Source organism: Microcaecilia unicolor, chromosome 4 (genome assembly GCF_901765095.1).
Source record: "Microcaecilia unicolor chromosome 4, aMicUni1.1, whole genome shotgun sequence".
NCBI classification, from domain to species: Eukaryota; Metazoa; Chordata; class Amphibia; order Gymnophiona; family Siphonopidae; genus Microcaecilia; species Microcaecilia unicolor.
The window spans coordinates 318,430,877-318,453,597 of record NC_044034.1 but is presented as its reverse complement, the minus strand read 5'-3'; the positions used below and the strand labels follow the sequence as shown (position 1 = coordinate 318,453,597).

The following is a 22,721-nucleotide window of genomic DNA, read 5'->3' as shown; positions in this document are numbered from 1 at the left end:
GGCTAGGGCTTTTCAGCTTGGAGAAGAGACGGCTGAGGGGAGATATGATAGAAGTGTATAAAATAATGAGTGGAATGGATCGGGTGGATGTGAAGCGACTGTTCACGCTATCCAAAAATACTAGGACTAGAGGGCATGAGTTGAAGCTACAGTGTGGTAAATTTAAAACGAATCGCAGAAAATTTTTTCTTCACCCAACGTGTAATTAGACTCTGGAATTCGTTGCCGGAGAACGTGGTACGGGCGGTTAGCTTGACGGAGTTTAAAAAGGGGTTAGATAGATTCCTAAAGGACAAGTCCATAGACCGCTATTAAATGGTCTTGGAAAAATTCCGCATTTTTAGGTATAACTTGTCTGGAATGTTTTTACGTTTGGGGAGCGTGCCAGGTGCCCTTGACCTGGATTGGCCACTGTCGGTGACAGGATGCTGGGCTAGATGGACCTTTGGTCTTTCCCAGTATGGCACTACTTATGTACTTATGTACTTATGTGAGTAAAAACAGGATGTTCCTTCTCAAGTGCAGCCATTTTTTTTTTGCTCTAGGCTGACAAACCGTTGTTGAAATTCTTGGAATTTGGCGGTCTGTGCTGTCATCTCTTTTTGTAGATCTTTTATTTGCAGAGTGATTCGTGGACAGCATCTCCTTAATTTCTTTCAGATCATCCAGGATCATGGTAGTGAGTTGCTGCAGAGGATCTGGATCCTTGGCTGGTGCTATCTTCTGTGGTGATGAGTGATCATGTTTCAGCCGTTTAATACCCGATGTAGCAGCGAAAGCAGCTTTGATCCTGGTAGGTTTACTATCGGCCGTCGCAGAAGTACTAGAGTATAATAACGCAGATTTAGCACCTAGATGCCGTTTAGGAACAGAATTTGTAGCAGGCCTCACTGGAGAACCCACGTCTGCTCACGTACGCAGCACAGCAGTGCCCCTACCCCACTTCAGTCTTTTCTATGTGTTATGCCAGGTTGCCATCTCTTAGTCTTTATTCTCTTTATAAAACCCCAGTTAAGATTTTTCATGTAGTTTGTTTTTGGTGTGTGTGTGTTTGTTTTGGTTTGTTTGTTTTTTTGGGGGGGGGGGGGGGGGTGTTTTTTTTTTTTTTTAATTGACTGTAGCCTGAACTGGTATTCATATATTGAGCAGAATTAGACATTACTGTAGCTTGTGTTGTCCAGTGAGAGAGCAAAGAATAGTATCTCCAAGACGTATATGTGGTGTTGGATACACACACTTATACGTGGTCGATGCAAAATACCGTCTTGATAAGAGCCAGCAGATGAGTAGCCATCTCTGTGGGCCTTGACTGAGCATGATCTTATCTGGCAATGGTCCTGTAGGACCTCTACCAGTAAAGGGTGAATATACTACAGATGCCTAGTGTTTTCATGACCCCCTAATCCTTTCTCCCTTTCTCCCCTCGGCAACCTTCTGTGTGATTCTTATCTGTGAGTTCCCTAATCCTGGCTGCTATACAGAGCATTAAAACAAAAAAAACAAATAAAGAAACACCCCCACAAACTTTAAAGAGAGACTTTGGGGCAGTGAGGCTGAGGGGACAGGTTTGAGAACAGGCGTATCCTCTTGTTTATAGCAGGGTTTTTGGTGGGGCTAATTTCAGGGGGCTCCACTCGCTCTATGGTGGTGGTGGTGGTGTGTGTGTGTGTATGTGTGTGTGTGTGGGGGGGGGGGGTGATGGGGAGTCCCAGACTCACTGATGTGTTCAGCTGTGAGGAGGAAAGGCAGATACGGCCAGAAGCATGGTAGTTTGTGGTAAGGTCTGGTCTCCATGTAGCCCCAGGAGTATGGTTTATTGGCAGTGCTTTGACATTTTTTATCTGGCAGGAACTATAGCCATCTTGAGACCTGTTCCTTCTCTGAGAGGCCACGTTCATCTGCTATGTGTTTTGAACGAGGGGCTAGCAGGGGCTTTCATAGAAATAGCTCCATTGCTTTAGAGCCCTGGTTGGTATAATTTAAGAAAAAAAAAAAGTAAAGTAAAACACTGCACTATTTGGGAGAAGTTTAGCCTACCCAGTCTTGTTTGTAATAGACTTTGAGCAAAGAAAAGGTGTTTCAGATTCTATGTGGTGCATTCCTCTAGCCTTGGGGCTGAGGATTAATAATTGATTCATTTAGGCCCTTCTGCTAGCCTGCATGGCTTTAACCACATCTGGGAACATGTAAACTCTCTTGGGATCTTGCCAGGTACTTGTGACCTGGATCGGCCACTGTTGGAAACGGGATACTGGGCTTGATGGACCTTCAGTCTATCCCAGTATGGTTCTTATGTAAAACTTATGCTGGTGAAAGGAAGTATCTTTGAAGTAATTTTTTTTTTAATGACGTTTATTTATATTCTCAGAATACAAAATCACAACTAAGGTGGTCCTAGTAGAGATGTTCAGGAGAATCCGCCAAAGCGGAGAACACAAACGCCCCATGAGAAAACACAAAGTTATGAAGAGAAAAGGTGGGAGGTTGACCACAGATACCAAAGACTGGAAAGATAAACTTCTGAAGTAAAAACCGTTTATTGATAAAAAGACCCTTAGCCAAAAAGGAGTACTTGAGTGTACAAACAACATCTGGTATCTTCTTAGTGTGGGTATGTTGTAATAGATTAACGCAGGCCTTTTCCAAGGCTTTGGTGAGACGGCTGGCTATGTTTTGATGGGTATCCTCTAGCTGAAAATTTGTCACTCATAATGCGTGCTTGATGATTAAATTCCTCAAAATCTGAGCAAAGACAGCGTAAGCGAAGGAATTGGCTCAAAGGAAGATTTACTCTTGAGTTTGGGGTTATGGTAACTAGAGTAGTGTAAGAAGGTATTACAATCTGTTGGTTTCCTATAAATGTTAGTTTTGAAGACGTGATCATTCTTTGTCACTAAGAGATCCAAGAAATGGATTTCATCCCTATTACGTTACATTTTAAATTTAAGATTGGGGTCTCTAGTGTTCATCCATTGATGAAAAGATATGTGTGTCTTCATCCCTTTGCCATAGAATGAAAATGTCATCAATATAACGTTGATAAATCTTGATATGCTGTGAAAGTGGATGGGTTGTGAGATGTTCTTAAAATTACCAGCATATAGGTTTGCTAAATCTGGGGCCATACTAGCACCCATGGCGGTGCCTTTTATCTGCTGGTAGTATGTATTTTCAAAACCAAAGTAATTTTTCGTAAGAGCAATGGTGGCACAGGTCAGAATTAAGTGGTTGAGTATCTGCTTATGGGTCTTTCTTTCCTGTAAAATTTTTTCAATAATATGGATGGCTTCTAACTGTGGAATATTGGTGTATAACGACTTGATATCCATGGTGACCATGATGGTATCTGTCAAAGGTCCATCATAGTCTTGTAAGATGTTAATCATGTGGGTGGTGTCTTGTACATGTGATGGAATAAGTGGGACGAAAGGCTGCAGAAAAAAATCAACAAATATGGATAAAGATTCCAAAATAGACCCATTTCCAGAAATAATTGGTCTACCAGGTGGATTCTCAAGGGATTTGTGGATTTTTAGAAGTGCGTTTATAGTTGGAGTAATGGGATGTGTGACTTGTAGAAACTCTTTTTTTTCTTTGTGTGTTAGGAAACCCATTTCTGAAGCAATATCAATTAGCTCGGTAATGTGTTTTTTTATTTCATCTGTTGGATCCTTTTTTAGAGGAATATAGAATTCCCGATCTTCCAGTTGTCTTTTTACTCCTTTCACGTAGTGCGATCCATAATGACTATTCTTCTGCCTTTATCGGTCGATTTAATGACAATATCCGAGTTGCAAGCCAAATCCTTGATTGTGTTACATTCTAGAGTGGTGATATTATATTATCTTGGCTTTTTGTTTTTTTCAGCCTTCTTTACATCATTTTCCACACATGAATTAAAAGCTGTTATTAATGGATGGATAGGACCAGGAGGGATCCAGGTTGATGGTTTCTTAACAACAGAAATTTCTTGATGTGGAACATCACTCTTAGAGAAAGCGTGTATGATTTGAAGCTTGTGGGTAAATTTAAAAAGGTCCACTCTGGTTTGGAATGCATTATAGCCAGTGGTCAGGACGAAGGATAAGCCTTTTTTGAGAATGCAGATTTCAGTTTCTGTTGGTGTATAACTAGAAAGATTGAAGATGGGGATGGACACTTCTATTATGGATGGGAATAGGGGAGGTAACCTCTGTTCTGGAATGACCATGGCGATATGATGTCCCCTCTGCCTTGACCCCTCAACATGTGACTTTCCTGAGAATAAGGTTGACTGCGTGATGGTATATCCTTCATATCTTTTCTCCAAAGTTCTTCTAAAAAAGAATCGGTCCAGGGTACCTGTTCCACTACAGGTGAGGTATCACGTTCTGTAGAGTGGCTTGAAGTTCTTGGAAAGTTGGGCCATGTGATGAGACTTCTCAGGGGAGAGGTATACAGGTTGCCTGAGTCACTTCTCACTCTCTTCCTTCTTTGTTCGACACTGTTGTTATCATTGTTGGCTTTAGTAGGACGAAGACACATATCTTTTCACCAGTGGATGAACACTAGAGACCTCAGTCTTAAATTTAAGATGTAACACAATAGGGATGAAATCCATTTCTTGGATCTCTCAGTGACAAAAAATGATTACTTCTTCAAAACTAACTTATAGGAAACCAACAGATCGTAATACCTTCTTACACTACTCTCATACCTCAAGGTATGCAGTCCCAAGAGCATGTTGCTGGGGGCTAAACATATGCGGTGCTTTATTGGGGAATTGGAGACAGTCTGTTGGGGGGTTTTTTGGACTGCTGAAGTCCCTTCCAGAGGATCCCTGGAGTGCAGCAAAGTTGGGGAGTCCAGAGCCAGAGGCGCTTTCAAGAAGATTCTCCGCAGTGTTTCTTTTGTTTTCCTGGGAAGAGCTCAGTCAGTTGATAGATTCAGTGACTGAGGCCCTGTGAATCTTCATTCTGTCTGCAGTGGAGCCAGTGGATGGGGATCCCATCCTGGAGGGTCATGGCTTCCTAAAGCTTATCCCTTACACAGGACTCTCAGATTGTGCTGTCTGAGTCGGAGAGCCTCCTCCCAGGGGATTAGGCTTCTAGGCAGGCTCACCACACCTCCTAGAGAGATTAATTCATCAGCCAGCGGTGGATATCTTTTTGTCACAGCAGTGACCCCAAGAAAATGACAAATCAGCAGTGCCGGGAGCACCTCCTTGAAGGATGCCAATGATAGGAGGTAGAAGATCTTAACTTCTGTGCACTTACAATCCATGCAGTGGTCTCTGGGGGATAGCCCAAGAACTATTTTACTAGATGCAACAGTTCCCAGACTCCTCCGTGGTGGCTTGTCTGGAGTCTGAGCAGCCTTCCTTGCAGGCATTCTCTACAACTTGGTCCAAATCTCCTCATGATCAGTAGCCTGCAGACGGCTCTAACTGTGCCATCGGGCAGCAAATGCATCCTCAAAATTGCATCTAAGTATGCTTCCCTTCAGATGCAAATATACTTTGAGGATGACCCATAGAATTTGGTGAAGGACCTGGAGGAGGCCAGACATGGCATCTTCCAGAAGATTGTCCTCACCCAGCGGTGCACACCTCCAGGGACAAGTCTAGGGCTAAAGACCAGGGACTGGTTTTGGTTGGACAGATGTTCTGTTGGGGGGGGGGGGTCACTGTGATATCTAAGGCTTTAGAAGCTGGGGCCCTTTCAGGTAAGCAGATGTTGTGGTACTTCATCCTCTTGAAGGAATCCCAGTGAGGATTAGTGGGGCCCCTTGTTGGTGTGGATGAGGGCAGGATCTTCCTATTCCACCACCAGTGTGGGTCCACATCACTTCCAACTACTGGGGTCTATAGGTGGTGAACTAGGGTATGCCCTGGCATTCCCAGACCTGGTTTTTGATGCCTTTGTGGTGTCCCTCTGCAAGTCCACTGCCAAAAAGAGGTGGTTGAGGTCACTCGTCAACTGCTATTGCAGCTAGAATGGGTGGAGCTGGTCCTCTGGCAGAAAGAGGGCCGGGGCATTACCTGATCTACTTCATGATTCCCCAACAAAGGGGAAGCCTTCAGGCCTAACCTGGACTTCGGGGTTAAAAGCCTCCGTCAAATCTTGCATTTATTTCATGGAAATCCTTTGGTTGGTGACTGCCTTGGTCCAGCTGGGCAAATTTTGTCACCTCCTTGAACTTGGCAGAGGCCTGTCTCCGTATTGCCATCCAGAGTTTGCACAAATATTTTATGTTTTGGGCCAACACCTTCATAGTAGACTTTCCCTTTCAGTCTTGCAACAACCCTGTAAACCTTCTCCAAGGGTGATGGTGTTGGCCATAGACCATCTACACAAACAAGGCATCAGAATGCATCTGTACTTGCATGACTGGGTTGATCCATACCAGCTCAGATGGGCGCTGAGAACAGCCATAGTGGAGGTAATTCATCTCTTTGAACACCTGTGTTGGGTTGTGAATTATCCCAAGATTCAGCTATCTCCTCTTAGGAGCTGGAGTACCTCTGGGTAAGCTTTGACATCAGACAGGGTGCAGTAGTACATGTAGATCCTCAGGCCCAGAAAAGAGAGCTGTGTGTGTACAAGGCAGCCTTGTGGTTGTGGGATTGTCTTCAGCTCTGCGTTGACCCTGGAAGTGATGCTTTGGGTGAGTGTGCACATGTATTAGCTCCAGCATGCCCTGGTTCCCCGCTGAGCCCCCCTCCATTCGCAGAAGTTGAAATTTTATCTCCCTGTCTCAGGACCTTCATGCTAGAGTTTGACTTGGTTGGCCAACTGTTTCTCTCCCCCCCCCCCCATCTCAAGGGGGTTCCACTGGATCCCCCTGAATGGCTAGTGGTGACCACATTGGTGATAGGACAAAGGCTAGTGGTTGAAGGCAGAGTGGACCATCAGTAGCCTGGAGGCAAGATCCAATCTTCTGGTGGTGCAAGAATTTCTTCTCATTCTAGGGAAAAGCAGTCCACATAATGTTTGACAACACTACGGAGGTGGTATTCGTCAGCAAGCAAAAGGGGGACTCATAGTGCAGTGGTGGAAGAGGCGTTGATGTGCACCTAGGTTGAAATTCATCTCTTTGCCATCTTGGCAGCTCTTATTGAGGGTGCGGAGAATGTGCAGGTGGACTTTCTCAGTCGGATGGTACTGGATCGGGGGGGAATAGAAATTGTTCCTCTTGGCCTTTCAGCTTATAGTGGATCATTGGTGCTGACTATGTCAAATAAGCACAGTAATTTAGCTGCAGGAGGAAGAGCAGTTTAGCATAGTTGGATACCTTGGTACAGACTTGGCCCCAGCATGTCCTTTTAATCAGGGCAGTCAAAAGAGGCAGGCCAGTAGTCTGTACAAGCATTCAAGTTTATTTTCTAATGCCAGTAAAATCGGAGTCCCAACATAATCATGTTTCACCCAACAGAGGGCTGTCTTCATCTCTTGTTTTTCCTTTTTAATTAGGAGGGTCCTTTGGTGTGTAGTCAGGCATCCCTTTCTTGTGCTTCTGGTCATTCCAAACTGGCTGTTGCTGTCCTGGTACATAATAGTTGTTCATCTGCTCAAGAGCCCCCTGTTACTTCCATGAGGATGGGTTTTCTGAAACAGGGACCAGTAAAAATGAAGGGCCCCAGTCCCTTCTGTTTTATAGCCTGGCCTTTGAGAGATGGCGCCTGAGAAGCAGGGACTACTCTGCCTCAGTCATTTCCAACCTTTCAAGGCCTAGGGGGAATCTACATTGTTGGCATATGTCCAGGTCTAGAGGGTCTTTGAGTGTTGGTGTGCAGAGCAGGGTCTCTCCCTGGGCAGAAACAAATTTGCTAAAGCCCAACACAAAGGTTCAAAGTGGGTTACAATAAGGAAACAAAAACAGAGATTTACAATAAAATTTTTGGAATAGATAGGTATTCAGATTCTTTAGAAAGCTCAAATATGTTTGCATTTCCCTAAGTCTATGTATCAAAATTTCCTTATCCAATTTAGTATGCTACCTGTAATACCTAAAGGCTCAACTTATATAGTAAAATATCATGGTCGACTGTATCAAAGGCAGCAGTAAGGTCAAACTAATATTATAAGTAGCTTTACCCTCAGAAAACAGTAACTTTGCTTCTGATGTAATTGCCAATAGAACATCTTCTGTTAATTGAAACAGGCAAAAGCCAAACTGCAGTGAATGTGAGCAATCAAATGTAATTGAAAATCAGATAATAATTCTGCTACATAAGCTTCTTGTAATTTTTGCAAGCAGAGGAGTACTAGCTGTTGGTCGATTAACTGGCAGTTGACCAATATCCAGTTTTACACTTTTCAAAATAGGAGGTAGAATTATACTGTACAGTGCAGTTGGACAAGACCCCTTTAACAAAAAGCCATTTAAAAAGAAAGTAAGCCAATCCAAGATTGCTGTCCTCGCTAGAAGCAATGCAATCCTTGGAAGAGAGGAAATTCAGGAGGCCTTGTCTTTCTGCCCACTAGGTTATTGCTTTGGTACTTCCCACTTGTCTGGACTAGTTTAGCAAGATGAAAAGGAAGGTGAAATTTATACCCATTAATTTTGTTTCCTTAAGTCTTGCTAGACCAGTCCTGGACCCTCTCTGGATGCTAGGAATTATTAGGAAAGGTATGGTAAATTAGATCAAGAATATTATCATGGCTCTGTATTGCTCCATGGTATGACCTTCAGTATTGCGTTCTGTTCTAGTCGCTGTATCTTAAAACAGATATAGTGGAATTAGATAAGGCTCAAAGAACAGTGACCAAAATGATAAAGGGGATGGAACTCTTCTCATATGAGGAAAGGTTTGGAAAAGACAGCTGAGGGGAGATATGATTGAGGTCTACTAAATCCTGAGAGTGTAGAACAGGTAAAAGTGAATTGATTTTTTTTTTAAATTCTTTAAAGTACAAAGATTAGAGGACATTAAGTGAAGTTACATAGAAATACTAGGAGGAAATATTTTTTCACTCAGTAACTAGTTAAGCTCTGGAATTCCTTTCCAGAGGATGTGGTAACAGTGGTTAGCTTATCTTGGTTTGAGAAAGGTTTGTTCAAGTTCCTGGAGGAAAAGTCTATAGTCTGCTATTGAGATAGACATGGTGAAGTCACTGCTTGCCCTGGGATTGGTAGCATGGAATATTGCTACTATTTGGATTTCTGCCAGGTACTTGTGACCTGGCTTGGCCACTGTTGGAAACAGCATTCTGGACTGGATGGACCATTGGTCTGACCCAGTATGGCTATTCTTGTTTTTATGTAAGATTGTGACATGCAGAATTTCGCTCTGGCTTTGCCTGTGCTATTCCTGTGACTGTATATAGTTCATATTAATTCAAGAAATGATGTTATGGTATAAGCTGCAGTGGTTTTTGCTTGGGTTATTATGGTGTATGGCAGATGGGCCTCTTCCTGTTTTGGCAGTGGCATACTGGAGCATTCATGCTTCACCTTCCCTTATACTAGTGATGTCACTGGAATAACTCAATACCCCTACCTTTATCTGTTGGTAGGGGAACTCAACCTTCTTGTCTGGATTGGTCTAGCAGAACTCAAGGAAAGGACATTTTTAACAGGTATGAATAAATTTTCACCTTCCATAACTTCATAGGTGCCACCATTCTAATCTTAGGTGAGTTTAGTAATCTAAAATTCTTAATTCTAACCATAATCTCCACAACTTCCAGCATCTAATGTAAAACCAGTCTATCCTTAATAAAGCAGATCAAATGGACGGCATTGTTTTGTTTGCATGTTTTTAATAAATTTTGTTTTGCTATCCATTCGATCTGCTCAGTTTTCTTTATCATCTTGGATCTTGTGGATCGTTTGTCCTGCTGTTTTCTCTATCCTTAATAATGTACTTGTTGCCTGTAATGTAGATACTTGAACAACTTCTTGTGACTTTGACCCTCAACTGCCTCAATCCTGGTTTCATGGTCCTCAAACTTTATTGCTGTTTGTTTCGTAAATCCTGAGGTTACCATCATAAAATTATCTAAAAGAGTCAATCTTGTATTAAATATTCCTATACGTCTTTCAGGGTTATCTTTTCCCCTGTAGATAGTCCACACCCTACCCCCAAACCTCTCTCTCACCAGAAGGGGAGGCGGCGGCTTCAAGATAGGTGTGCATAGGGACATAATCTGATCCCTACCCATCTCCATACCCAACCCGCCTTTAAAAGATCTTTTAAATTCAATCAAAATATAAAATGTGTCCTATAACTTGTTAATATTTAACAGAAAACAATAGGCATAACTTAGTTAAATGTGCAAGAAAAACATATTTATTAACATGGACTTTGAGAAAATCATTTCAAACTATATGTAAAAATAATAAACCATCTACAGAGCCAGAGCTCAGTTCCATTCTATATTCCTCAGTTGTTTGTCCTACAACTGAAAAAGAATGTTCTGATTACCTTGCGAAATACAAGAGTAAATCTCCCTTTGGTTCTGTCAGCTGGGGTATGAGATAGAGTTGGTGGTGGTGGGGGGGAGTTAGGGATGGGGACTTACACTGGGCTTTTATGTTGTTTGTATTAGAAAATTTTACTATTGTTGAAGCAGTTCTTCATTGTAGATGGTTCCTATTCATGCATTTTGTTAACATCACTTCTTGCTTGTTATTTCTCTGTTGCGTTTGTAAATATATTGAAGTAAAGAATGTTCCGATGATATGCTGGTGGCAGGAGTTCCAAGTAAGGACCAGGCAACACATGTTAGTTTTGGCCACATATGGGACCTCTGTTGCCAGTAGATAGTAAGAGAGGAGCAGAATTTCTTGTCCAAGCTTGATACATATGTATCCACTTTGTCAATCACTGGCTCTTGAATAAGTCTCCAAAAAATCTGCCTCTGATTCTTCTCATTTTTGAACATTTTGTTGGCGGTCTGGCAATTGGCTGCACCTAGACTACAGCTTGATCTACTGTTAGTGTTTGCAGTATGTTTATGGTACTGTTCGCCTTTTGGCTGTCATCAGATCTAAATGACCCTTCAGCCTTGAATCCAGCAATGTTGCTGCAAAGTGCGTCTCTCAAACTTAAATAATGATCCAGGTAATTTGCAAGGTGATTCTTTAAGGATGCTATCACATGGCTGCCTGAGCTTGCAATTGTCAGGTGCCATTTCAACTGATATTTTGTTGGGACCACAAGATGTAGTGAAGGCTTAGTATCTGTCAACAGTTCCTTTATAGCCCTGTCAAATGGTTCCAATACCATAAAAACTTCTGCCAACAAGGAGTCATCAATTATACACAACTGGGTCAGGAACTGCTTGTTTGCACCTGGTTCAGTGGCAGTTTTATGCAGCTCCTCCATATTCTCTGCCACAAATTTCAATGTCAGTAGAACACTGTTCCACTGAGTTGGCACCCACTGCTTGAGCATTTTCTTCAGTGAAAAATTGACTTTCATTTGCTTAGTGAGGGTAGCCACCTCCTTGCACAATTTTATATACTCACTTACCTCAGCACAATGTTATATGCTCATTTACCTCACTAGAGAGGTCTTGTGGATCAACTTCAGTTTTTTATGGTTGGAGTCCATCACAGATTATGACCTGTGCAACCTTTCCAGACTTCTTGAAATGCTGTTTTCATATTTAGCTGCATTATTGGTCACACAGATAAGACTAGCTTGATAGAGATTATACTCTGCCAAATTCTTGAAACAAATTGACAAATATTGTCACCAGTTTCAGTGGTCTTCCATGTTTGTAAAATTGCCAGACATATGCACCAGCTTTCATTCAGTTGAGTTCCTCTTTCAGATGTTGTTGTGTTTTTTTTTTTAAGCCAAGATATTTGGTGTCACGTTTCCAAGTTGAGGTGTACACGGGGACATAATGTTGTTCTTATCCCCTCTCATCCCTGTTCATTTTTGATCCGTCTCTTCCCATCCCCTTGATATTGATGACTTGTTTTTGTCCTCATCCCTGCGTGTTTCCTGTTGTCTCCATCCCTTTACACACCTCTACTCCAAGACTACAGTAAGAAGGGGAAATGAGAGTTTTCATAGAGTCGCCAACCTGACCCACCTCCAACTTTTGCTTTGGTGCTATCTATTCCTAGCTAAGAAGCAGTTCAGTTATCCCTTTCAAGGCATCTACTATCATGGCCCTGTCAACTTGCTCCAGCTGTTGATCTTCGCTTGACATCAAGTTCTCAGATAGCACTGAACTTCCAAGATCCACCTTCAAATTCATAGTAGCTGAGGTGGAATCATTCTACCACTGGAGGTATTAGGGATTCTGTTCTGTGAGAAGTGGTATACTTGAAGAAAGCAAGGTTTCTTAACCTGTAACAGTTTTTTTCTCAGAGAAGAGCAGTAGACTAGTCACACAGAAGCCACCTCTAACAGTCTGCCTCCTCTAGCAGCTATCTTTTCCTAATGGAGTTTGTACTGGTCTGAGGTGGACCTGTACAGTGATGCTGATGCAGAACTCTAGCCCCTACTTAATAGAGCGTTCTCAAACTTTTTAAAGCTTTTGATTTTGCTGCTGTGACCTTGGGTCTGTAGATGATGTCGCCCATCAATGAGGATAGATATCCTACTGTTCTTGGAGAACACCTATTGACTGATAGCAAAGTTGCATATTTGTAGGGGAAAACTAAAAAAAATTACGTAGGATTTGTCAGTTTTGATATTTTCATTCTTTACTTCTGATACCAGCACCATGCATGCAAGTCATGTTAGAAGTGCATGATGTAGTTTCTGTTCTACCTTCACATACATTTCTTATAGGAAAAGAACTAACTTGCTCCCTTTCTGTGACGGCCCTCTTTTCTCAGGTTATTCCCATGCTTTGAAGACCATACTAAGATCTGACCTCACGCAAAGGTTCTAGTCTAGGCTTTGAAAAGTTATGGGGGGCAGGGGGACAAACCTATCAACACCAACATTAATACCATTATACAAATACCTTCTGACCCAGTCCTTGGGACACAGCCAGCTGGATTTGCACATACTACTACCTCCATTGTATTCAAATCTAATTTCATGCATATTCATTATTGATAATCAATCTATGTGTATCACAAGGACTGGGTTGAGAACCTCTGATGTAGAGCCAAGGCTGCATATATTAACTTGCTATCAGCGTCATGCTCTAAAACACTTACAACTCAGTCCGGATTTAAGTGTCTGCTTTCATAGTTAGAATGTTATATTTCAAATGTATGGTAAATATTTTGACAACCACTTACGAATCTAAAACTGGAAATGATTAAATGAGCAATTTGGTTCTTTTCAGGTCAACACACAATGAAATGGAAAGAACAGGTACGTAATGTCCATGGTGTGATGGTCTGTGTGTTTAGTCATACTTCTGACATGCTAAATAGCATTTTCTTAATTCCCTCTTTTCCAGCTTCTCCATTTGTGGATGCCAGACAAATTTGAAATGATCTTTGTCATTAGTATGCTCTTTGTAACTTTTTCATTTCATCCAAGTTAAGCTGTACTAATCATTTGACTTATACCATTTTATTGCAGTTTTATGTTAATATACATCAGGATTGTCCAACCTCTAGCCTTGAGGACTGCAATCCAGTCGAGGTTTCAGGATTACCCCAGTGAATATACGTGAGATCTTTTTGCATGCACTGCTTCCATTGTATGAAAATGGATTTCGTGCATAATTTGTTGGGTAAATCCTGAAAACCTGACCTGGTGAGTGCTGAGGTTTGACACGCCTGATATACATTAACTCATTTCATAAAAAAGTATTAGCCAATATTGGGACAGTCTAGGTGTATACTACTTAATCCATTCCTGTTATTTAATTTCTCTAATTATTACCTTTCTCATTTCAGTAGGGTTTCCAATTTGTGTAATTTTGTTTCTCTGATCAATTAGTTTTAGATGTCTAATGAGCACTCCCAAAAAGTTTGCTTCTCTTGTATTTTGATTCAGTGATTTGGCTTTCCTACCCACATCATGTGATGGCAGTATGTTCAATTCATTCTGACTTACCTAAGTGGTAAAAATGGGTTGTGATTTCTGAGCACTCCATAGTGCAAATTGTGATTCTGTTGTGCTTTCAAGGAACTTTTTTAAGAAGTGAAGCTAAATAATCTTTTCACCAAAACATCTCAGGAACAGTTGTTTACAAAAAGTATCTTTGAAATGTTTGGAAAGCTGAATTATAATCCTCCAAATACTGCATTTACTTGGCTGTGAGTACTGTTCCTAATATTGTTTGTGTTATCATGTATTTAGTCACACTTGCCCAGAAATTCCTTGGAAAACTTGCATTCTTACAGAAATTCAATCAAGACAGTACATTTTTAGGAATAATTTTTATAAGTGACTAGAGTATATAGAACAACATTTTACAGGTTCAAATAGGATCTTGTAAAAGTCCCAAGTGTAGGTGCACAGAAACATATCATCTACTTTAATAAGATGTGTGTATGGCCTACGTACACATATCAATTCATTTTGTGGCCATAACCCTATGATCATAGACAAGTAAAGTTGTGTGACCCCCCCTCCCCCCGAGGTGCAGAATAGTGATGCACTTAGCCCCCTCCCCCCCCCCCCCCCCCCCCCCGCCAGTTCGTAACCCCAGATGCGAGATTTGGGAAGCTCTGGTGTAGGCGTTTCTAGAGGAAGGAGTGGTACTTCACTGTCCCCGTTTGCTTTCCTTAACTCCCAGCAAGACTTGCAGTTTTGTCTGTCCTTAAGGTTTCTTCCCAAAGACACACATCCCCACTTTGCCCCCCTCCCTGCCCACCTGGCATATACCTTCACTTCTCCTTTATCCCCCTCCCTGTGCCACTCCTGCTCTATCTTACCATTGGTACTCATCAGGTTAGCCACACCCGCTGACTAGTCTGTCCCCTGCAGCACTTCTCCTAAAAAGAAGCACTTCTCATATCACAAAAGGAGGCACATGTAGCTATGCATCACAGCCTCTTGTTTCACAAATGGGGAGGGGGGGGCAAGCAATCAAGATGTATTCTGTGGGGGGAGGGACGCTCATTTGATGGAGAGAGAGAGAGAGAAAACTGCAAAGCTCTCAAACCATTGCTCCCTTCCTTAGCATCAGCAGCAGGTGGAGATTAGAGAGTGCTAAATTGCACTGCCTTATAGGATGGAATGCTCCATGGCCGGTGTGTATCAAAAATCAGAAGGCAGCTAGTGGGCAGTTATTCTGCTTTGTTTATTGACTGTAGCTGGGCTGCCAGAGGCTTTCTGGGTTTCCAGTTGTGGGCTTTGGAGAGGGCCAGTCCCTGGATGTATTTGCAGCAACAATAGGTTCCTTCTGTGGGACTCCCAATGGCTGGCACTATGGGTGAGTGGTGTCTTTAAAGTTCTCCTCGTCAGGGCTGCAAGTTCTTTTCAGTGAGTTTTTTTTTTTTTTTTTAGTGACTCCAGTACTGTTAACCGATGTTCCCACGGTACTGATCGAATGGCAACAGCGGGCCAGGCCTATTCTGACTCCCTCATTTCAGGGGAGCCCGGGAATGATGAGGCCATGCTGGTTTCCTGTGCAGGTGAGGCATACAAGGTGTCGTCGTCTTTTTTTTTTTTTTTTTTTTTTTTTTTTTCAGGGAGCAGGCAATTTGCTGGTGGCCATTTTGCTGCACAGTCTGAGACCGCTGTGCCTGAATTGTTGGTCCCGACCCTCCGGTTCGTGTCATTCTTTTTCTGGTGTGTTTCCCCATGTTTAAAAAAAAAAAATCCGCAAGGGATGCACATTGCATGGAAGTTTTTCACGTTGGCCTGTTGGCAGTGCCTGTGCTCCACTGTTGTGCAGAGCAGCAAGGTTCTCCTTCAGTCTATGGGAAGGGGTCTCTGGTCTCTTTGCGCTGCCTATGTTTTGGGGGCAGGAGGTCTTGATTAGTGAGCTTGCGAGCTTTTGTTACCAATGGCTCATCAGCGGTCCAGCCCCGCTTAGAGTGCACTGCTCTACTTTTCCTTTGCATAATGCTTTGTCAGCGTGCACCAATTCCTATTGACTTGGGGTGCACAAGTTCTATGGGTCACCTCTCTGGGGTTGCCCTAGCTGCTGTCCATTACAGTGACATGGTGTTGTCATGGCTTGCTTTTTCCCTGTGATGTGTTGTTTTTTGCTTTGCTTCTTATTCCACAGAGGGCTTTTGGCAGTTCCTGTGTGGGTTACCCACGAGCAGCCTTCAAACAGTACTCCATGAACCTGAGATCCTCTGATGGGTCCTCTTTCTTGTGCCCGTATTATTTTTATTTCAGTTAGGGAGATTTGAGCTCCCTCTATTTTTGTCAGTGAGCGGTTCAGTAAAAAAAAAAAAAATCCAAGCCCACCCTGTTGGTGTTCTTGGCATTAGTGGGCACTTCTGGTTTGTCAGATCTCGCTGGCCTTTCACAGGGCAGCTGTCTAGTTTCATGGGATTGTTTGTCTGCAGCGGCGGTCCTGGTCCTCCTGTACTTGTTCCTGATGGTATTACACTGAGTTTTTTGGGAGCAGAATAGACCTTGAAATGGGGGAGTTGTCTCTGTTTCCTACAACAGACTGGGCAACTGGAGCAATGGGTTTGAATCCCAATATAGCCCAGGGTGGCTGTGGCCAGCCCTTACCCCTCCTTAGCCCAGGATTTCACTCAGTCTCTGTATGCTTTAGGTGCACCTCTGTGTGCTTCAGCCTTGAGGTCCTGAAAGATGGCTGGCCTTGACCTGCAGGTTGTAGGTTTTCCGTTCTGGGACCTTCCTTTCTGTTCCAGAAGGCGTGATGTCTTCCCTTGCTTTTCTTGATGGCTGTGACCATCGGGTTAATGCGGGGCTGAGATAGCAGCTACTTTGTTATTGTCCTGCAGTCTCGCCTAGTTGCCTTCTTTTCCCAGTGCTCCTGTTCTGTGGGGCTGGTTGCGGCCTTTGTGTGCCTCTTCCTCCTCTAGTTCTAGAATGCCTCCAACAGGGTGCTCTCTTGATGGGGCTAACTTTTGTGGCACCTTTTGTCCATTTTCTCCTGCTGTTAGGTGACAGTATGTTGGGTGGTGCTACCTCCCTGAGAGCAGGTGACCACCTTGGTGTAGGTATCTGACCAGAGGTTCTGCTTGTACCGGGCTTCATGATGCATGTCTTTTTGTGGCTTGCCATCAATAATACACTTAGTACCCACAGCCAGATTCTTTTCCACCTTTTAGCCATGGCTATTTTCTTCTGGATCGAACCGGTATGTAATCATGCAAGCCAGTTCTGGTGCTCAGCCTTCCTGGCCACTTCTCAACTCTTTCAGCTGACCGTTCTGCCTTGGATCCATCTTCAGCTAGCCTTTGCCTAGGCCTCAGTTGGCGAGCTTCCTCAATGGGGAAGGGGGCCATGCCTTTCTTGTCTAGATGACAGGATTGCGCCTTGAAGTTCCTAGAGTTTGACCCGTCTCCAGTCTTGGTACTACTTCTGGTCTCTCCATCCTTCTCGATCCGGCATTCTGGGGTCCTTTCCCTTTCCCTGATTCTTCTAGTTGCCCGGCCTCAGGTTGCGGGAGAACCTCACTCAAGATGCTATGGTCTCTTTTCAATATGGTCTCTGCTCATGGGGAGCCCAGTGCTTCAAGCCAGGCAACAGTAGTTCTTGGCCTACCCACGGTTTTCTTGTCTCTCAGGGCAGGGGTCTGGAGTCCCTCGGAAGGCAAACTGGCAGGTCACTTCTCCCAGCTCCTGGTGGAGGGGAGCAATGTGGCCTTGGTCCGTTGTGTCTTGGTCAGGATTCAGTGAAGTTACAAGATACTGTTGTCCTAGTCCTCTGCGGATATTCCTTTAGAATCTCCAGGCAAGCTCCAGGTCAGATTTTCGCCAATACACACCATCTGGCATCCACTTATTCCTTTCAGTGCATTTGAGTTGCCTTTGGGGCATGGACAGGTCATCTGTTTACTTTGAACTGCCACTAATTCCTTCCACCTTCCCTGGACTCTCGGGAGTCGACTCTTCCTTTTAGGACCTTTGCGGTCTATAATAGTTCAGTCTGGCAGGAAGTATTTTTCTTCTTCATGGCTCCTGGATACACAGGTTTTCCAGTTCCCCTTTTACTGGCACACAGACGTTTTCTGTGGTTGCTTTCCTTGGACGCTATTATTGGTTCTAGCAATGTCGTTCAGCCTTTTCTCATCTCTAAGGACATTTTCCTTCACAGGAATGGATTGCAGATTCTGCCATATCTTGAGTTTGGTTGGTTTCAGTCCTCTCTAGGTTGGGAGTATGAATGTTTCTTCCCATCAGGTTGCTCCTCTTCAGTCCTTATGATTGGGATTATGTTTTTTGAGAGTTGGTTGTTTCCAGTTCCGTTATTGGAATCTCATGGAGTGTTTTTCGAAATAGCCTTAGGAAAGGCTTTCTTCCTGTTGCTTCCTTCACATCTGGTGTTACTTTTCCTGCCAAGTTCTGGGGTCTGGGAATGTGTTCCAAGTCTGGGTACTATGACTTCTGTCTGGTGTGTGTTGCCAGGTTCCTTTTTCAGACCTCTTTGGTGGTTCCTTCATCTCTTTTGACCTCTCCATACCAGCTTATATGCGGCTGGTGGCTCCAGAGTGTCCTTCGTCAGACTTTCGGCACTCTAGGCAAATGGCTTTCTGCATTCCGCGGTTCTGGCATGCCCTCACTGGGTTCATCAGGTTCAGATTTCTTCGCTGAGCCCGGCAGTCGCATCTTCCGGCCTGGCCAGATGGGGAGTTGAGGCTGGTGTCTTGGGTGGATTCCTGAGCTGTCTAGATTCGGGAGTCACCCGAGCCACTTTCTTTCACAGTTTCAGCCTATCATTTGCTGTACTTGCATCTCTGGGTGACCATACTCTGGTCATTTGCCATCCCGGTGGCAGTCTTCACCTTTACTTGCAGCAGATGAATCCAGAGCCCCACCCTGTTTTCTTATCAGCAGCTCCTCTCTGTTCTTTCTCTTGTTTCTTAGTGTTTTGGCCATGTTACATTTTAAATGGGCAGTTGTGCTCGGTTGGCGTCTTTGCAGTTCTTGGATTATTATGTTTTCCTGTGGGGAAGGAGAAATGTTATAATTCTGTTTCATTCTTCTTTGTTATGAGAAATATTGACTGGCCAAGGAGCATTCCATCCTATAAGGCAGTGCAATTCAGTGCTGTCTATCTCCACCTGCTAGTAGATGGTCACAACCCACAAGTTCTTGGATTCATCTGCTTTGACTGAAGGAAAGAAAATGATCAGGTAAGACATAATTTTTTGTTTTGGCTCCTGATCCTTCTGCTCTGGGAAATGCAGAATTTTGCACAGGTCAGGAATTCTTTATTTTTTTATTTTTGATTATACAAACCAAGTGCTATGACAATAATTTTGTAGGCCAACCATCCATGAAGAGTTTGTACCATTCAACAACCCGTTACAAAATACAATTCAAGAATACCTTTCTCTTTTTTTTTTTTTCCCCCTGACAATAGCATATCTTTTATTAAGCCACATGCCTTCAAGAGGACACCTGATCTTTTACACTTAGGGGCCAATGCAGTATGCTAGGAACGTCCGATTTTTGACTGGTTCTGTCTAGTGTGTATGATATTTAGTGAGTAATGCACAGAGGGTCCATCTTACCTATCACAGTAGCAGGCAATGATAATCCTATGCAAATGTATCACAACGAGCTGCTTAGTATTAAAATGAGCATTCTGAATGATGCATAGAAAGGAGCACTTACCTTTTCAACATGCAAAATTTTCTGTGAGGTCTGGAGCTGTCATGTGAGGGTGACTTCTGGGGAAAGCACTCTGCTTGTATTTTTCAATAGCAAAACTTGTCTGAGAGCAGAGGACAGGTTGGAGAAACAAGCAGGAGGGGGGGCTTTCAGCAAGGAGGAGATTTTTTTTTTTCAATAGCAAATTGCTCTGATGCTGGCTCCTCCTTCCTCCAGCTTACTTGCCTTTCCTTAGGCGATTTTGCTTGGGCATCTCCTCCTTGCTGGAAGTTCGTAGTGACGGTCACCAAAAAGACAACCCTTCCTGTGGGGGGGGGGGGGGGGGGGCAGGGCAAAGTGTTTATGGATGTCCAGGATAGGAAGCTTAAGGTCTCGGCCTTGGCTTTCCGGGTTTCAGTGTTCAGCTCCTACACAACACATGCTTGTTTGCTGTGCACTGCACCCAAGACAGACTCTCTCAGATTTGGAGGCATTAACATCCTTGGAATTTCTGGCTATGGAAACGGGCTTGGCTTATCTGGTAGATTCCTTATACAATCTTCTGAAGGCATCAGCTAAGCAAATGGCCTTAGCTGTGACCACCAGACACTTAATCTAGCTGTGACATTGTCTTACTAAGTTTCCCTTTTGGGGGAAAGCTGTTTAGCAAAGATTTGGAGAAATTGATCAAGGATTTGAGAGATGCCAAGAGGCAGCATCTGCTGGAGGACAAGCCAAAGAGCTCCCTCAGATTTTCCTCTAGATGGCACAGCAGGGCCTAATTCAGTCAGGGCTCATTCCCACCCCTAGCTCAACTCTTCATTTATTGTCAATTATTCTAATTAGGACAAGAAGAGTTTCAATAGAGTTTTAATTACATTTAATTAGTTTCTGAGAAGCAAACATTAAATAAATTACATATTATAACATATAATCTTAAGGCTCTTTATATTCAACTGATATCCCTTGTACCTTTAAGAAGTTTTACTTAAACAACTCTATAATAAAATGCAGTCCAGCAACAAGAGGGGTGCTATCCAGTCTTTTGCATTGAGTGTTACATGTATGATTATCTCCCAGTTGGTGAGAGGTTATATGTGTGTGCTCGATGCAAAGTGCTTGTAGCTCTCAGAGAATGAGTCTGTTCTCTTGAGGCCAGAGTAGCAGACATGGAGGAGCTGAGGGAGACAGAAGGTATATAGAGAAGTCCCACCTCTAGTCTGGCAGCCCCTGTGCTGCCTTGGAGGAGTGAGGTCTTCTAGAAGGAGAGCATCACCCTGGTGCAGCTGGAAGTAATCCTGTAGCCAGGACCAGCCCACCAGGGGGTGCAATATCCTCTCGCACCGAGGATGTGTCTCCAGGAACTTCTGCCCAATAGGGAAGAGTTTAGGATGGCTGTTGTAGTTGGTGATTTGATTATTAGGCATGTAGATAGCTGGGTGGCTGGTGGACGTGAGGATCGTCTGGTGACTTGCCTGCCTGGTGCGAAGGTGGCGGACCTCGCACGTCACCTAGATAGGATTTTAGATAGTGCTGGGGAGGAGCTGGCTGTCTTGGTACATATGGGTACCAATGACATAGGAAAATGTGGAAGGGAGATTCTGGAAGCCAAATTTAGGCTCTTAGGTAGAAAGCTCAAATCTAGAACCTGTAGGGTAGCATTTTCAGAAGTGCTCTCTATTCCACGCGCAGGGCCCAAGAGACAGGCAGAGTGCTGGAGTTTCAGTGCGTGGCTGAGGCGATGGTGCAGGGAGGAGGGTTTTAGATTTGTAATGAACTAGGCAACATTCTGGGGAAGGGGGAGCCTATTCCGTCATGAGGGGCTCCATGATAACCGGGGTGGGATCAGGCTGCTGGCATCAGCTTTTAAAAAGCAGAGCAGCTTTTAAACTAGAAACTGGGGGAAGGCAGACAGTCATTCAAAAGTGTATGGTTTTGGAACAAGGTATCTTTAAAAGATATCACCAAAACAGGGAACATAGGTTATCCCGATAGCGAGGTTGCAATAAAGATCATAGTAGACCAAGTGTCTTAAGTGTCTGTAAATAAAAAGCAGACATAAGATTGCAAATTATCATTGTCAACTTCTGAGCAAGATGTAAATAGGAACAACAAATGTAGTTTGAAATGTTTATATGTGAATGCCAGAAGCCTAAGAAATAAGATGGGAGAGTTAGAATATATTGCACTAAATGAAAAATTAGATATAATAGGCATCTCTAGTATGGTAAAAAGACATCATACCAGGGTACAAATTATATCGTAGTGATAGGAGGGATCAAATTGGTAGAGTGCCAGCATTGTATGTTAAGGAGGGCCTTGAATCAAATAGATTGAAAATTCTGTAGGAAACAAAACACATCTTGGAATCCCTGTGGATTGAAGTTCATGTGTAAAGGGGAAAAGGATAGTGATAGGAGTGTACTACCATCTACATGGCCAGGATGAACAGACATATAGAAATGTTATCAGAAATTAGGGGGACTAACAAACTGGGAAACACAATAATAATGGGTGACTTCAATTACCCCGATATTGACTGGGTAAATGTAACATCAGGGCATGCTAGGGAGGTAAAATTCCTTGACAAAATCAAAGACTGCTTTATGGAGCAGCTGGTACAGGAGCCAACAAGAGAAAAAATTCTAGACGTAGTCCTTAGTGGAGCTCATGATCTGGTGAGGGAGGTAATAGTGCTGGGGTCCCCTGTATAACAGTGATCATGATATGATCAGATTTGACATCTGCTTTGGAGTAAGGACACACAGGAAATCCAATACGTTAGTATTTAACTTTCAAAAAGGAGACTGATAAAAGGAGAAGATTGGTGAAGAAAAAGCTTTGAAGATCAAAAATTTACATCAGGCATGGATGCTGTTCAAAATACCATCCTGGAAGCTCAGACCAGTTATATTCCATGTATTAAAAAAAAGGAGGGAGGAAGGAAGACCAAATGACAGTCGGCATAGTTAAAAAGTGAGGTGAAGGAAGCTATTAGAACTAAAAGAAAATCCTTCAGAAAATGGAAGAAGGATCCAACTGAAAATAATAAAAAAAACAGCATAAGGAATTGCAAGTCATATGCAAAGTGCTGATAAGGAAGGCGAAGAGGGACT

General features: G+C 43.2%; 1 protein-coding gene across 1 annotated transcript in view; it reads left to right on the top strand.

Moving 5' to 3' along the window:
* The window catches only part of MXD1 (MAX dimerization protein 1), an 83,238-nt gene that overhangs the window by 23,066 nt on the left and 37,451 nt on the right, over positions 1-22,721 (top strand). Inside the window, 1 exon segment of the mRNA XM_030202510.1 lies at positions 13,245-13,273. Within this exon segment, the coding sequence (XP_030058370.1) occupies positions 13,245-13,273 (29 nt within the window).